This window comes from Molothrus aeneus, chromosome 18 (assembly GCF_037042795.1).
Source record: "Molothrus aeneus isolate 106 chromosome 18, BPBGC_Maene_1.0, whole genome shotgun sequence".
In the NCBI taxonomy this organism is placed as follows: domain Eukaryota; kingdom Metazoa; phylum Chordata; class Aves; order Passeriformes; family Icteridae; genus Molothrus; species Molothrus aeneus.
In genome coordinates, this window is record NC_089663.1 from 5,209,869 (window position 1) to 5,223,919 (window position 14,051).

General features: G+C 44.7%; 1 protein-coding gene across 1 annotated transcript in view; it reads right to left on the minus strand.

The window, feature by feature from the left end:
• Positions 1 to 6,267: 6,267 nt before the first annotated feature.
• MED13L (mediator complex subunit 13L) overlaps positions 6,268 to 14,051 on the minus strand; it is a 163,863-nt gene continuing 156,079 nt past the window's right edge. The window contains exons 28-31 of the mRNA XM_066562240.1: positions 12,624 to 12,778; positions 10,569 to 10,730; positions 10,155 to 10,267; positions 6,268 to 9,117 (exon numbers count right to left, since the gene is read on the minus strand). Coding sequence (XP_066418337.1) covers positions 8,985 to 9,117; positions 10,155 to 10,267; positions 10,569 to 10,730; positions 12,624 to 12,778 — 563 coding nt within the window. The 3' untranslated portion in view covers positions 6,268 to 8,984. The remainder of the gene's footprint in view (positions 9,118 to 10,154; positions 10,268 to 10,568; positions 10,731 to 12,623; positions 12,779 to 14,051) is intronic.

Here is a 14,051-nt window from a genome sequence, read left to right on the forward strand (position 1 = left end):
GTAGTGCAGCCAGAGGAGCCATCAGAGCACCTGAAGAGGGAAGTGAAGGTGCAGCCCCTGGCTGTTACCAACTTACTGAAGCACCACTGGATCTTGGCATTTCCCATGGCCTGGGACGAAGCCATTGTTTGGAAGGTGCAGGGTGGTGTGCAAGTGGTGGCTTGATCCTGTGGGGTCTGGAGGGGTTTTGCCACCAGGAGCTGTGAGGTGGCCCAGGGCAAAGGGAGCTGAGGGAAGGATCAGGCACATCTCCATGGAGCTGTGGCTGCAGTCCTGCCTCCAGCTCCCCACAGGGCCTGCAGTGCTCTGGGTCACACACAGAGCTCAGGGCAGTCCTGGGAAGGGGCTCAGGGTCTTCTCCCCTGCCCTCAAGTCCTGCCTGATTCCTGGGGTGGGGACATGCCACAGGCAGAATGGAGCTGAGCCACTGGGCTGGGCTTGGGCTGCCTGACTGGCATTTCCACACACCTGCTGGGGTCATTTTTGGCTCAGACATCCCACTTCCTTTTTCCTGAAGTGAATGATTGTGATCTGTATCCTAGTTTAGAGTCCATTCCACATCTATGTGTTTGGCTTAATGGTTTAGGTTTTGTGTGTGTGTGTCTTACTGTGAATTACTTCTTATATTTTATTGGCCAGTTCCACAACATTCTGGGATCTTTCTGTAAGTCTTTGCAGAAGCCTGTATTTTTTGTTGTCCTAAATAATTTTATATGATCTTGACTAAAGTTTGCAAACTAATGCTCTGCATTCTGCTGCCTGAGAATCTTAAAATGAACCAGAGCTCAAGTGAGCCAGCGGCATTTGTTGTTACACAGGCAAGAAGTAGCAAAGCCAACAGTTTGCCCAAAATCCCACATTGGTTTGGGCAGCTTTAGAGTTTTGATCTTTCCTCTCCTCTCAATCCCTTTAGCGTGCCTTCTTTACTTGCTTATTAAATCTGGAGCTGTTCTTCTGATTAACTGCACCCTTAATAACTGCAAAGCCATTGCTCAGGAGGCTGAAGGAGTGGGCAGTAGTTGCACAGAAACCTGGAACAGCAGTTCCATTCCATGAGTGCTGGCCTCAGGCACTCTGAGGTTATGCATTAACACCGAGTGCCGGTGCCCCTCACCTGCACGGGCACCCTGGGCTGCCATCTCCAAGTCTCCAAAGGAACAGGGAACTGGGGTGGAGGAGCCCACACCAGAGTGCTGCACATGGAACAGAGGTCACCCCAAATACCCCTGACTGGGAATCTGTAGACTATAGCAAAGGATTTGTGTTTCCCAAATGGACAGTGGAGTCATTCAAGTCACCTAAATAACAAAAGTAGAGAGATTCTGGGAAAATGAGAAAAAAAATCCTCTCAGCTTCTGACTGAATTTGTTTGGGGATGGAAGGTTATGTTTTGTGGAAAGGGATGCTCACTTGTGTGGGATATTTCTTTTAAATAAAAGTAACATTTCACTAGTAATAGGGTCCAACATCAAAAAACAAGTTATCAACATAAAGTGCAAGGAGAAGGGCAAACCAGTGATGATGAGGGGAATCTCCAAGCAAAGGAGGGGTGTCCTCTGTCCCTCTGTTGCCGTAAAAGCAACAGGGCCCTTGGTGGTACGAGTTGTTTTCCACTTGGGCTCTCCCTGTTGTTTACAGCTCTAGTCACCCTGAGACCAGGCTTGGGCCCATGCAGGTCCCTTTTCTGTCCCCTGCCTGTCCCTGGACACTGAGGCAGTGCAGCACTGTGTGCCACTGCACCATAGGGCACTGCAGTGTGTGCCATTGCAGTGTGTGCCATTGCAGCAGAACCTTCCCCACACACCACAGCCTAACAGAGGGAAAGAAATCCAAGGGCAATTACTTGGAACTGAAATGTTGCTGAAGCCAGGAGCCCAGAGAGCTGCCCACAGCAGCGTTCTTTTAGCACTTCCATGGGCCATTACCCTGCTGGGATTAAGAGCCCCCTGCCCTGCCATGCGCACCCTGCCCCATCACCTGCCTCTCCTGGCCTGTCTTTTCCCCAGGCACTAATGAAATTACCACCGAGACTGATTACAAGTGGGGTGGAGCACTTTGACCAATGAACCCACACCTGCTCGCGTGGTTGACCTTTAATGATCCAGCTCTGTAGCTCTGCAGTTTAATTTGGTTTTTTAAAGCCTGGTTTAGGGAGAAGTTGGAGTTTCATTTGCCATCAAAACATGACCCCTGCTGGAGGACCAAGGATGTGACTTTCAGTTATTCATAGGGACAACCCCACACAGAGAACGGCACAGTTGTGATTAATGTGATATGATACAGCTGGTACTGGCTGCAGGAAATCACAGACAACTAAAAAACGGTTGGCTTAAGAAGACTTCTTATTCACCCAATTCTAAAGGTAAAAAAGTTTTTCTGGGTATTGTTTTTTGGTTGGTTGTGGTTTTGGTTTTATTTTTGGGGTTTTTTTTCATGCATGTGATGGTGTTTTACAGAATTGCAGGAACCAGTGAGCTTTTCCTGCAAGGCTCTGTGTCTGTGTGTAATTTTGTTTTTTTTTTTAATGGGGGTTCTGGATATCAAATCATCTGGCAGAAAGTTCTCTAAACACTTGCAGTAGGAGCAGTGCATTTGAGGATGTAGTTTGTTCCTAGATTTATACCAGCCTGACATTTTCCCAATGGCAAAATATTTAAATAAAAACAAAGAGAGTGTCAGGCTGGTAGGAGTTTTTTAAACATATGTCTAATTTAGTGTGTAAGGAAAATAAATTCCACTTGTGAGGGCCCTAGGCTTGCCCTGGTTGCCACGTGGGCTGCAGCAGTTCCCTGCTGGCCTGGCTGTGTCTTTTAAAAGGGCCCAGCTGGAGTAAGCATCACTGCCTGGGGAGCAGCTGATGTTGCTGGGTAGATGACAGAGGTCCTGCAGGGGCAGGTATTGCTAAAATGAAACATCTGTCCAACAGGAAAAGGTGTGTGTGCTGCGGGAAGGAACCCACATTCCTGGGATGTGAAGGTGGAGGAGGTGGCTGGGTACCAGGGGCTGGCTAAGAGCTGAAAGCTCTGGGGAACAGGGGAGGTGTCAACAGTAGAGGCTGCTGTAGTATCCTCAGAGCCACATGAGAGTGGCCATGGAATGGGACCAGACCCTGTGGGGCAACCAGAGGGAGCAGTGAATTCCAGTAGGTGTTGCAGGACCACAAAACATGTTCCTGTAGAAAGAGTCCCCAGCAGTGCCATGTCCTGCTGGTTTGCTGCAAAGGGGCCCTTGTGCTAAGCTGGTTTTTAACCATGATTCTGAGAGGTTTCAATAAGTAGCTCTTACAGGGAAAAGCTGATGTTTATCAGATAAAGGAGCATGTGCTGTATGGTTTTGGCTTCTATCTCTAGCTGTACTAGAGATGTGTGTCCATGGTTGCAGTGGCTGACAGAGCCCAGCATGTAACAGAGCAGGAGCTGCTCATACAGAATGGCTCAGACTGGAGCCTGCCCTGCCTGGAGCAGAGCTCCTGAGAGATCCCAGCACTGACAGCTCAGGGCAGCCTGAATTCCCAGCTGGCCTCACACAGACACTGGGGCCATCTTCTTCCAGGCCTCTGCAGATTATTTGAGGCTGCAAACAGCCCTGAGGTTTCCATAGCCCATGGGATGTGCTGTGGGATTGCTGCTTTGATACCTGGTAGGGAAACAGCCAGTGAAGCACAAACCAGCAGTGCCACATCAACTTTTGTCCAAGGGTTAAGGTTCAGGGTCAAAATAGGGAAGTGGAAGCTGCATAATTTTATAAATCCTGTTTTGTTGTCAAAGAACAAAGCCTTCCTATTTGGGGATGCAGGGCTGTTCCATTTCCACTGTAAATGGTGAGACTGCCCATAAACCTCATGTTTACTTCACTATTTCTGATGCTTTCTACATGTGCTGAAACAGCTTTCAAGTGGCCATGACATTTTGTCAAAAATAGAGATGGTAGTTCGGAAAGGAAAAGTAGTTTAATGTCAGCTTAATCTTGAAAAGCATTTCTTTACTGGAGTTAAAGAGCTGAGTCCATCACCACAGTGTTGCACACATTTGTTGTAGATGTTCCATTATTGTTACAAATCAACTGAGATTTCAGTTTTTTCATTCAGTCTTCCTTACAGTCCTCATGGAATGGATTATTTAATTGGTAGATTTTGTCTGTGAAGCCAGTGAATTAGACACAAAGTAATCTCCACGTAACAAATACTGCTCTGCAGTAATTCCAGGTACTTGCAGCTCTCACAGGAAAAGACCAAATTGTAACTGTTCTGTACAAACTTGGATAGGGTAATTGCACAGTGTCGTTTAGTATCATAATTTACAGTAGTACAGTGAAGTAAAAGATACAAGCTTGAAAGTTAAAAAAAAAAAGTAAAATCTTATATAGTAGAGGAAATGTATTTGAATATCTGTATAGAGGCTTTGCCCTTGATGGGCAGCAGCTGCGATGTCCTTAATTGGGCTGCAGCTGTAACCAATGAAGGTGACTGGGATAAAAGGGGATGGGTTAGCCAGTCAGGGAGAACCTTGGAGGAGCCCTGACCTGAGAGAGAACAGCATGCAGAAGAAGGAGTCTGTGCTGTGAAGATCTACAGCCATGAGAACGCACCACAGAGGTATGGACTTTAGAAATCTGATAGAACAACAATATGGGACTCTAGAAATAATAGAATAACAACAATTGGTGACCCTGACGTGATAGTTAACAGAAGATAAGACAACCGAGAGCTGTGGCGACCAAGAGCTGTGACAGAACATAGCCTTTGGGTCAAGGAGCTGTGAAAGAGTATGGCCTTTGAGCAAGGAGCTATGTGGGTTGTACATGTCCTGTGAGTCATGGGGAAATATGGGGGTTGTACATGGCCTGTGAGTCATAGGGAAATGTATGCATTGTATTGAACATCTGTACAACCGTTAACTCAAAGTAAAAGGGGGAAATATAGTAGAGGAAATGTATTTGAATATCTGTCTAGAGGCTTTGCCCCAGAGGTCCTGGTTGCCCTTGATGGGCAGCAGCTGCGATGTCCTTAACTGGGCTGCAGCTGTAACCAATGAAGGTGACTGGGATAAAAGGGGGTGGGTTAGCCAGTCAGGGAGAGCCTTGGAGGAGCCCTGACCTGAGAGAGAACAGCATGCAGAAGAAGGAGTCTGTGCTGTGAAGATCTGCAGCCATGAGAATACACCAAAGAGGTATGGACTTTAGAAATCTGATAGAACAACAGTATGGGACTCTAGAGAAATAGAACAACAACAATCTTAGGGACTATTTTTGTAAGTATTTGAATTCAGAACTAAGAAGCACCAAAATTCAAATAGACAAGAAATAACATCTACTGAGGAAATCCCAAATCCCATTAAAGAGGCATGGAAAGGAGTGGCAGTTCATCCATCCAGTCACTGGAGATGTCATGGGATGCTTATGTGGGCTCCAGCTATTATGGAAAATGAGTTCTTTCAGGATACTTTTTAAGGGGGTGAGCCACAAAAATCAGCTGTGAGACGCTTGGAGTCTGCAGAAACTCCTCCATCCCCTTTTGCCAGCCAGCACTGCTGTCCCTGCAGCCTGGGGTGGCACAGCTGGCTCCAGTCACACATCCCAGGATGGCACAGCTGGCTCCAATCCCCACCCCCCCCCATCCTGGGATGTCACAGCTGTTCATTATATGTCATTTTTGGCACTTCTGTATTTGGGAATGACTCTGCTAATCCCAAGAGTAACAGTCCAACCCAGCCCTGCACACAGCAGTTACACTTAGCACAGAATCCACAATTAGCACAGAATCTCAAGAGTATCCTGAGCTGGGAGGGACCCACAGGGATCATGGAGTCCAGCTCCTGTGGGCTGGGGATTCTGCAGCTCCTCTGGGAAGCCTGAGGCCATGGCTCTGGTCCCTCATCCAGGGCTGTCCTGCAGCCACCATGGCCCTGTCCCCATCCCTGTGCAGGGAGAGGGGCCAGGCCTGACCTGCCCCTGACAGCCCCTGTTGGAGACTCACCTGCTGGACACAGAGAAGTTCATCCATCACTGATGGACCCCTGGGTTTGGAGTTGCCCATGGAAAGCAGCCACTGCTCCTGTGGCACTGGATTATCCCAGGCTGCTCCCACCCACCCCTCTGGCAGGATTTTCCATCCTTGGCATCAGTGACACCCCCTGTCCCCTCACAACAGCCATGGTTTGAAACATTTCATTCCAGTTCCATTCACAGCCCTGGATCTGCACCTGGCAATTCCTTCCCTGGGAATGCCAAAACTCAGAGCTCAATACAAGAATAAAACTGCACCAACAGTTTCAGTAATTCAATAATTTATTCATCTAAAAAAGTGTGTAAAAGTATATAGCTCTCATCCACAAGGTATATATGAATGACATTTAAAATGGAGGTCTTTTATTATTATTGTTTCTTTTTATCAAAGTCTTTTTTAGTGTATTGTACCAGCGATATACTGTAGATTTAAAATGAACTTCACATTTTTTTTTGTTTTCTTTCAAATTGTCGGCTATATATAAAAGAAGCTCACTGCAAAATGCTCAGAGAAAAAAAAAAAGAAAACAAAAAGAAATTCAGAACTCCCCAGAAATGTACAGCTTTTACATTTAAAAAAGGTTCTGAAATATACATACAAGCATGCTGGACATTCCCCACCCTCCCGCTCCCTTTAGCTCAAACAACTGTAATAATAATTCTGATTTAGGCATGATTTTCCAAAGTTAGAAATAAAAAAAAAAAAAAATAACTTTCTTCACTCTGTAGGAAAGCCAGGGCTTGTACATTTCAGATTAATTCAGTAAAAAACTCACAAGTAAAATAATGCATATTTAAGAGAAATATTATACAGAACTTCTCACACTGAAGTACATAAGATTTTTCTTTAAAATCTATTGCCATTCATTTATTTTGCACAAAAACGTATAAATATGTCACCAGCTTCTCTTAACTTAAAAAAATTAAATAAAAGACACCAGATGAAAATTACTCCTTGCTGCCCTTTTTTTAATTTCTAATTTTTGCTTAGAACCAGGTTTGTGGGGAAGAAACGCCCCTGGATAAAAACGGCCCATTTAAAAACAATAAGCAAAATAATAATCCAAAGTTCAGATGAATCCTGGGAACAAATAACCCCCAAATGGTAAAAGATTACAAATGTCTACTTTACATTGTTTTCCTCCCCAAGTTAAATTTTTTTATACAAGTTTACAATCTTCATCTTTTTATGCTCTTCAAAAGGCCTTGAGAATTTTCTTTTCTGATTAAGAAAAAATAGTACTGCAATATTTTTAAAGTCAATTTTACACTGTACACATTAGATACAAATGGTTTGATATCAGATTATTTTAACCTATACATTGCAAAGAGGACACCCACACGGAGGGGTGGAGCAGGGAAGGAAATAATCCATTTACAGGTTCCTCTCCTGCCTTCACCTTCTCATTACACAAGCAATTCTTTTTTTTTTTTCTTTTATTATTTTATATAATTTGTTTTAAATGTTACATTATCTCAAGAAAAATACTTTTTAAAATCATAGAATTTCATTTTTTTTAACCAGAACATGAAAGTCTTTTGGAAGAACTCTAAACTTGGTAGTTTTTCTTCACAGCCAGGGGAGGGGTCACCCAGCCTGATCCAAGTGCCTGACCCTGGCCCCCTCCTGCTGCCCAGTGCACCCCCAGAAATGAGGGAATGGGGCTGGAATAGGAACCCCTGGGAGCCTGGAATGAAGGAGTCATAAAAATACTTCAATTAGCCATTAACCTTCCCAATGGCGATCATTTCACTAAACAAAGTAACTTTGCCACCACAGTGGTGTAACTTCAAGTACTAATTTAATGATATAATTTTTAAAAATTATTTCTTTGAAATAATATTCCTATAGTCAGAAAAAATACACCAGATTTGTGACTGATTTAGTGTAAACAAAAACCGTATTTTTGGATATGTACATGGACGAGTCTGCCCAGAATTCAAGGGCGACTTGGTTTCAGTAAATACTTTTCTAGCATCACTAAATTTACTGGAAATATATTTCAATCATAGCTCTACAATAGAATAATTTGCCACTTTCCACTTGCCCTGAACTGGGCTTTAAAGTATTTTTTCCTCCCTACCTCCCTCTCACTCTTCTCCCTTAGGTAGTGTTTATCCTTCATTAAACACTGGCCATTCCTTGCTTTAACCAGGCTAAACACAGGGGAGAATTCCTTAAAATACAAGATATCCTTACCAGAACACATTTCCTTTCCCAGACTTTGATTGTTATGAGCTTCTTTTGATTTCCAGGTCAGAAGAGTGAGAGGTCTGTAGATAAATAACCCTACAGTGGAACGGAGCTGGATTTTTAAGGTATTTCTACTGTTCCTGGTCCTTTATAATTTAATCCCTCCCCTCCCCAAACCTAAAAATAAATAAAGTATCTCCAGACCATTCATATCTACATGGACAGGTAACAAATGCATGCATTCATCCCAATCCACTCTGACAGGAACTCCAGGTAGACAGAAAACTCCAATATTTATACGAGACTACAACTGTGTGGTTTTGTGTTTGTAGTTTTTTCTTCCTGCAAAGTCCCAGTATATGACGATCAAACAACAAAACACCTGAACTGGTCACTACAAGGTGGTTTTTACTCAGAGGGCTGACACTGCTCGTGGGTCTTTATTCAGTTCCTAATGCAAAAAGATCCTGTAGTCTTCCTTAAAAAAATAAAATATTAAAAAAAATAATCACGCTGACCAGTAGTTACTGAGCCACCAAACTAACACTGGCTTGAGGTTACTCTGTGTTCACTGTTCTTGGATGTTCCCAGATTTTGGACTGAAGCTGCCAGAGATGTTAATGGGTAGTTTAGTTTTGAACACTGCAGAATTCACATGTGCTTTTGGAGGAACAGAAGCACAGCACAGGACTGGTCTGAAGAGAAGCAAACGGAGCTCTTTGCAGGTCGTGGCACGTTCCCGGGCGGAGGGGAGAAGCAGCCAGAAGAACAAGTGCTCGTGTGTGTCCTACAGGATGTTCATGATGGCGTTGTAGAGCTGGGTGAGCACCACGAAGTGCACGGGCAGGCAGGAGCTGCGGTCCTGCGTGGCCGGGTTACACGTGAGCCAGGACAGGGCGTTGTACTGCTCCAGCACAAACCTGCACAGGAGGCACAGACATCACAGCCTGCCCTGGGGGTGTTAATGGGCTCTCCTGGACCTGCATCCTGACAGAGCTGCCAGTGTGTTGGCAAAGGAGGAACCTCACTGAAAAGCAGGAGGGTTCAGCTTTGCTATGCCTGAACTATTTGCATGAAGGCCCTCCCAAACACACACAGACTTCTAGACTCACAGTGGTTCAAATGCCACTGCTGTCCAAGCCTTGGGGATTGAACACCTCTGCCTCTCTGGGCACCCTGTGTTTGCTTACACTGTTCCTGTGACCCTCTATCTAATTGCAATTTCTCATCTTGTATCTTGTGTCTATTGCATCTCATCCTTTCCCTCTCCACTGCATTCCTGTTTTACTCAATACCTGGGACACCTGTGAGAGCTCAGTCCTCCAAGAGGACACAAATTCAGATCTTCTAGAATAATACACCCCCCATTTCCTTAGATTAGACATTCCTGTTCCCTGCTGATGTTTGTTTGTTCGTTCACTGGGGTGTCCCACACTGTGTGCTCTCATCACACAGATCTGTGTCCAGTCCCCAAAGGTAAGATGGAGGCAAACAGGCCCCACACCATCCTGAACAAAAAAACACACACCCTACATGCATTCAGGAACAGTGTCTCCTTTATACCCCAATGCTAGTACAGTAGCATCAGGGAGTGCTTTTATCTCCTCCTACAAGTCCATTGGGTTCAGTGAGGTAAGGTAATGAGAGGCACAGCTCAGATTAGATGTCAGGGGAACAGAGCATCTGGGTGCAGGGCAAACCATGATGTCCCCCTGGCAAGGCTGAGCTGTTTTGAGTTTGCCTGGCATCATTGTGCACAGCAGAGGGAAACCCACAGAATTCCCCCTCAAAGCCCTGCTCTGGCATCTTGGAGGAGGAAATGCTCCAAGACACATAGGGCATGGCAGGGCTAAAGCGTGCTGATAAGTAATTGTGATAGGTTGGAAAGGTTACTCTGAAACCACTGAGCTCAGTCCCCTAATGCTTAGGGCAGGAATGAAAACCTAAAGGGTGTTACCTCAAGACATCTGATGTAGTTTTAGAGTCAAGGGGGTGAGGAACTCGCTGAGAATTTCTGGCAGGTAGAAGCTCGTCTGTCTGCGCTACAGAGATGTGGTGATGGAGAGAGGCCTGCAGAGGGAAAGAGCAAAAATTAACTTCTCACACAGCATGTACTGCTAAAGATTCCCAAGAAACATCTATTGTGAATCACCTGAGGACAGTGTGGAAAGTTGGCAGTTCTGTGTTGAACCCCCCATGACTACGTGTATTTCCAAATTAATGGTAACAATTTTGAATAAACAGACTGGAGTTCTGCAGTTCTGGAATGGGAGGTCTCAGGTTCACTCTGACACCACAGACTCCAACTGCAGCTTTTACAGGCACAGAAACAGCAGTGGATAATGAGTGCTCCATGTGGAGTATGACAGACCTTTAGGAAGAGGGGACACTGGTTCTGTGCCTGAGGACAGGAGGACCAGAACCACTGCGGGAGGTTCTCCGCTTTGGCAGTCGACACAAAGTACCCCAGAGCCAGGGGCTGCTGCTTCAGCTCCTCGGGGGCTTCTCTGGAGAGGAGACGTTCACCTTGGCTCTGCAAGACAGGGAAAAGGCAGCTCTGGGGGTGCTGTCAATACATCCCACTCCTGGAACAGTGACTTCATTTGCTAATTACTGTCCTGTGACAAATGAGCCCTCCTTTAGTCAGTCAGGAATCTCAAAGTTACCCAGGCCCTGCCTTATTCCCCTGTGGCTGGGTTCTCCAGGCTTATGTTTCAGAAACTCTGTAGATTCCTAAACAGCTGGGAGAGCAGTTCACTTCATCCATAAATGTCAATAGGTTAAGAAAAAAAGGCAAAGATTCCACAGCACAGAAAGCAGCTCAATTACAAATCCCTCCCTGCCAATCCCTTCCAGTGGGTCTGGACAGGAATCCAAGGCAGGCAAAAAGCCTGGAGCAGGGGGCACAGGGAGCCCAGCACACGGGGCTGGTGCCCAGCCATCAATTATTGCCCTGACCCCAGGCCCACGGGGGGATGATCACACACTGCTGCTCTGCTAAAGCCAAACATTACACTGCAATTACCAGGCCTGGCTTAATGGTTAATGGGAATTACTCGGGTTCAGCTGGAAGGGCTTGTCCAGGGCTCTGGGCTCAGGCCATGAACCTCCCAGGGCTGCTCCCAATGGATGCAGCTCCACTGAAGGCAAGCTCTGCATAGAAGTGGGACAGAATGGATTGCTGAGGGAACTGGGGAGAGAGAAAGTGAGGAGTTTTGATTTATGGCTGCAGGGTTTGGCAGCAGAATTTAGAAGTTTTCATTTGCCCACACACCAGTCTGGAATAACTGGGACAGCAATATGTTGTTATCAAGCCTTTGATGGGAGAGTTACACAATCCACACAAGGTGGTTGTGGACTGAGCTCACAAAATACAGGATTAGTATTTCTGTGGCTGAGGCAGGAGGCATTTCTCCCTCACTGACTGTATTAAAGCTCCACTGAGGCATTTTGGAAGAGTTTGCAAGGGAAACTTGCAAACTTCCTTCTACTTCCAGGGGTGAAACTACCACCATTTAGTCAGTCCTGTTCAGTAGTTAGAATTCTGATCTGGAGATGTCTCATTGGTATGTCAAAAATGGTATAAAAGTTACCCTGCTTCTGTCATAAAATACTCTATTATTTAGTAAAGAAGTAACATGCTACTACTTCCAAGTTAATAGTTCTAGAACAAAGCTTCACAGAAACTTGCAAATCACAGAACTCCGACCTAATTGTGATGGAAACCATTTTAAGAGAACAGCTCAGTCTTACATGATTAAATGTAGGAGTGAAAGAGTTCCATCAAACCTGATCCAAGCTAAGCCAATTCAAAAAAAACTCCATGACTTACTGAAAATAATTTGCATTTTAAGTAATCACTGATGTTGGAACTGACTTTATAAAAGCCACTTCAAACAAAAATAACTCCCAAACGCTGTGTGCTCTGGGCTAAATAGTCCTAAGAAAACAACATCTGCATAACCATCCAGCACCTGTGGAGTTTCCATGGGCAGAGTTTCATCACTGGGAGAATTCTCTCCCTCTTGCCTCCCCTGAAATGCATGGGAACAGGGCTGTCACAGCTTCCCTTCTCTCAAAGACTTGTCACTTCATGCCAGAGACATTCCATAGGATTTTCCAGGAGAGAATGGATGAGTAAAGATTAAACCTATGCAGGATTATCAGCTATGGCTGTGCCACACAAAAATAAAGCTGCTCTCCTACTGCTCTCTCCCCCTCAATTATCAACCAACAATTAACTTGGAGGGTGCAAACAGCCATTGCAGAGACACCTCCAGCAGTATTTAACCTTCAATTTTAAACTAAGTTTTGCTTGCTGTGGAGCTAATTATCTGTCAGGATCTAAAGGAAAAAGATTTTGTTGGAGGATTTGGGTCTTTGTATTTTATTTTAAGTGCTGTTCCCTATGGTGCTGCAGCCTTACCCTACTGTGATGGTAGTGAGATCCCACTCCAGTGCCAGATGGTGATCCAGGGGAAGGAACTGGGGAGGAATTTGGTGAAGAGTGAAGATTCCCTGTTATCAAAATTCTAATGTCATTGTCCATGTCATCTGGGAATGGGAGGTCAAACATGTCATCTGAAAAGGAAAAGAAAGGAAAATAATTTCCAATGTGCTATATTCTTTTCTCCAAGAAATTTTTATAATTTATTACCTTTCCCTTTAATTTATTGACTTTCCCTTTTTTCTTTCACATACTCCCAAGACAGATGAAAGCAGAGATAGAAATTTTAATGTTTAATCCCCCTTAGAACCTTTGACTGCAACCACACAGACATAAAAGGGAGAGTTGGCAGGCAGTTATTGGGATAATGAGTTTTAGCAGTGGCCACAGAGTGAACAGAATTCCCATTGTAGCAACTCCATAAAATGCAGACTGAATTTTGTAACAGAACAACTGACACCTCTGTGCAGTTGGTCACAGAGACCCCTAAACACTAAACCCCTAAAACTTGGAATCATCACACAGAGCTCCAGGTGCTGCTGCCACAGGTGCTGCTCCTCAGGCTCCCAGAGCTGCACACCAGCTCCAGCCTCTGGGAACAGCCCTGGCAGCTCCAGGGAAACTGGCCCTGGAACCTGTGAGGACAGCAAGGCCTTCCTCACAGCAAGAGACTTGTGATTCTTTCAGACACTGCACCAGGATCCCCAACAAAGCAGCCTTCATATCCCACTTTCACCTCAGGAGTTCCACATAGCTCGTTAGTACAATCGGCTGGATTAATTTGGTTTATGTTAATATAGGGGGAGGGCTAAAGATACTGGGAAGATGTGTTTGCCTTATGCATTCCATTACTCATCATCTGCACACAGGTTACAATACTCTGAGTAAGTTATGGGAGAGAAGGATATGGCACCATCAACGCAGCCAAAAATTACAGCATCACAATATGGTTTAGAGGGGTTTTTCTTATCTAGATTTCTCAGCAGGGGAAGAAATCCAAGTGTATGCTGCCATTTAAAGTACATTTTAGTGGGTAGACACATACAGTGGGAGCTGTCTGAATTAACTGCATTAATTAGAATTGTAACCAAATTTATACTAAAACACAAAGACCTAAATAGAAGTCATGCCTCCTACATATAATAATAAATAATACTTTCTCTTGAAAAATATTAATTTACTCCATTTAAAGTAGAAAAGTATATGTGTCCTGAACTAATTTCACCTAACACCTCAGTATTGAAACAGGCAGGTGGTTGTTTTCCTTCATCTCCCAAAGAGAACCTCTGGATTGCCAGAGCAATGTTATAACTGAAGTTTATTAACTTGTGTCCTACAGCCTCAGTAAACAAACCAGAGCCAATATCATGCTCTGCTTGGCCCCTAGAGCAGAAATGAGCTGGCTAA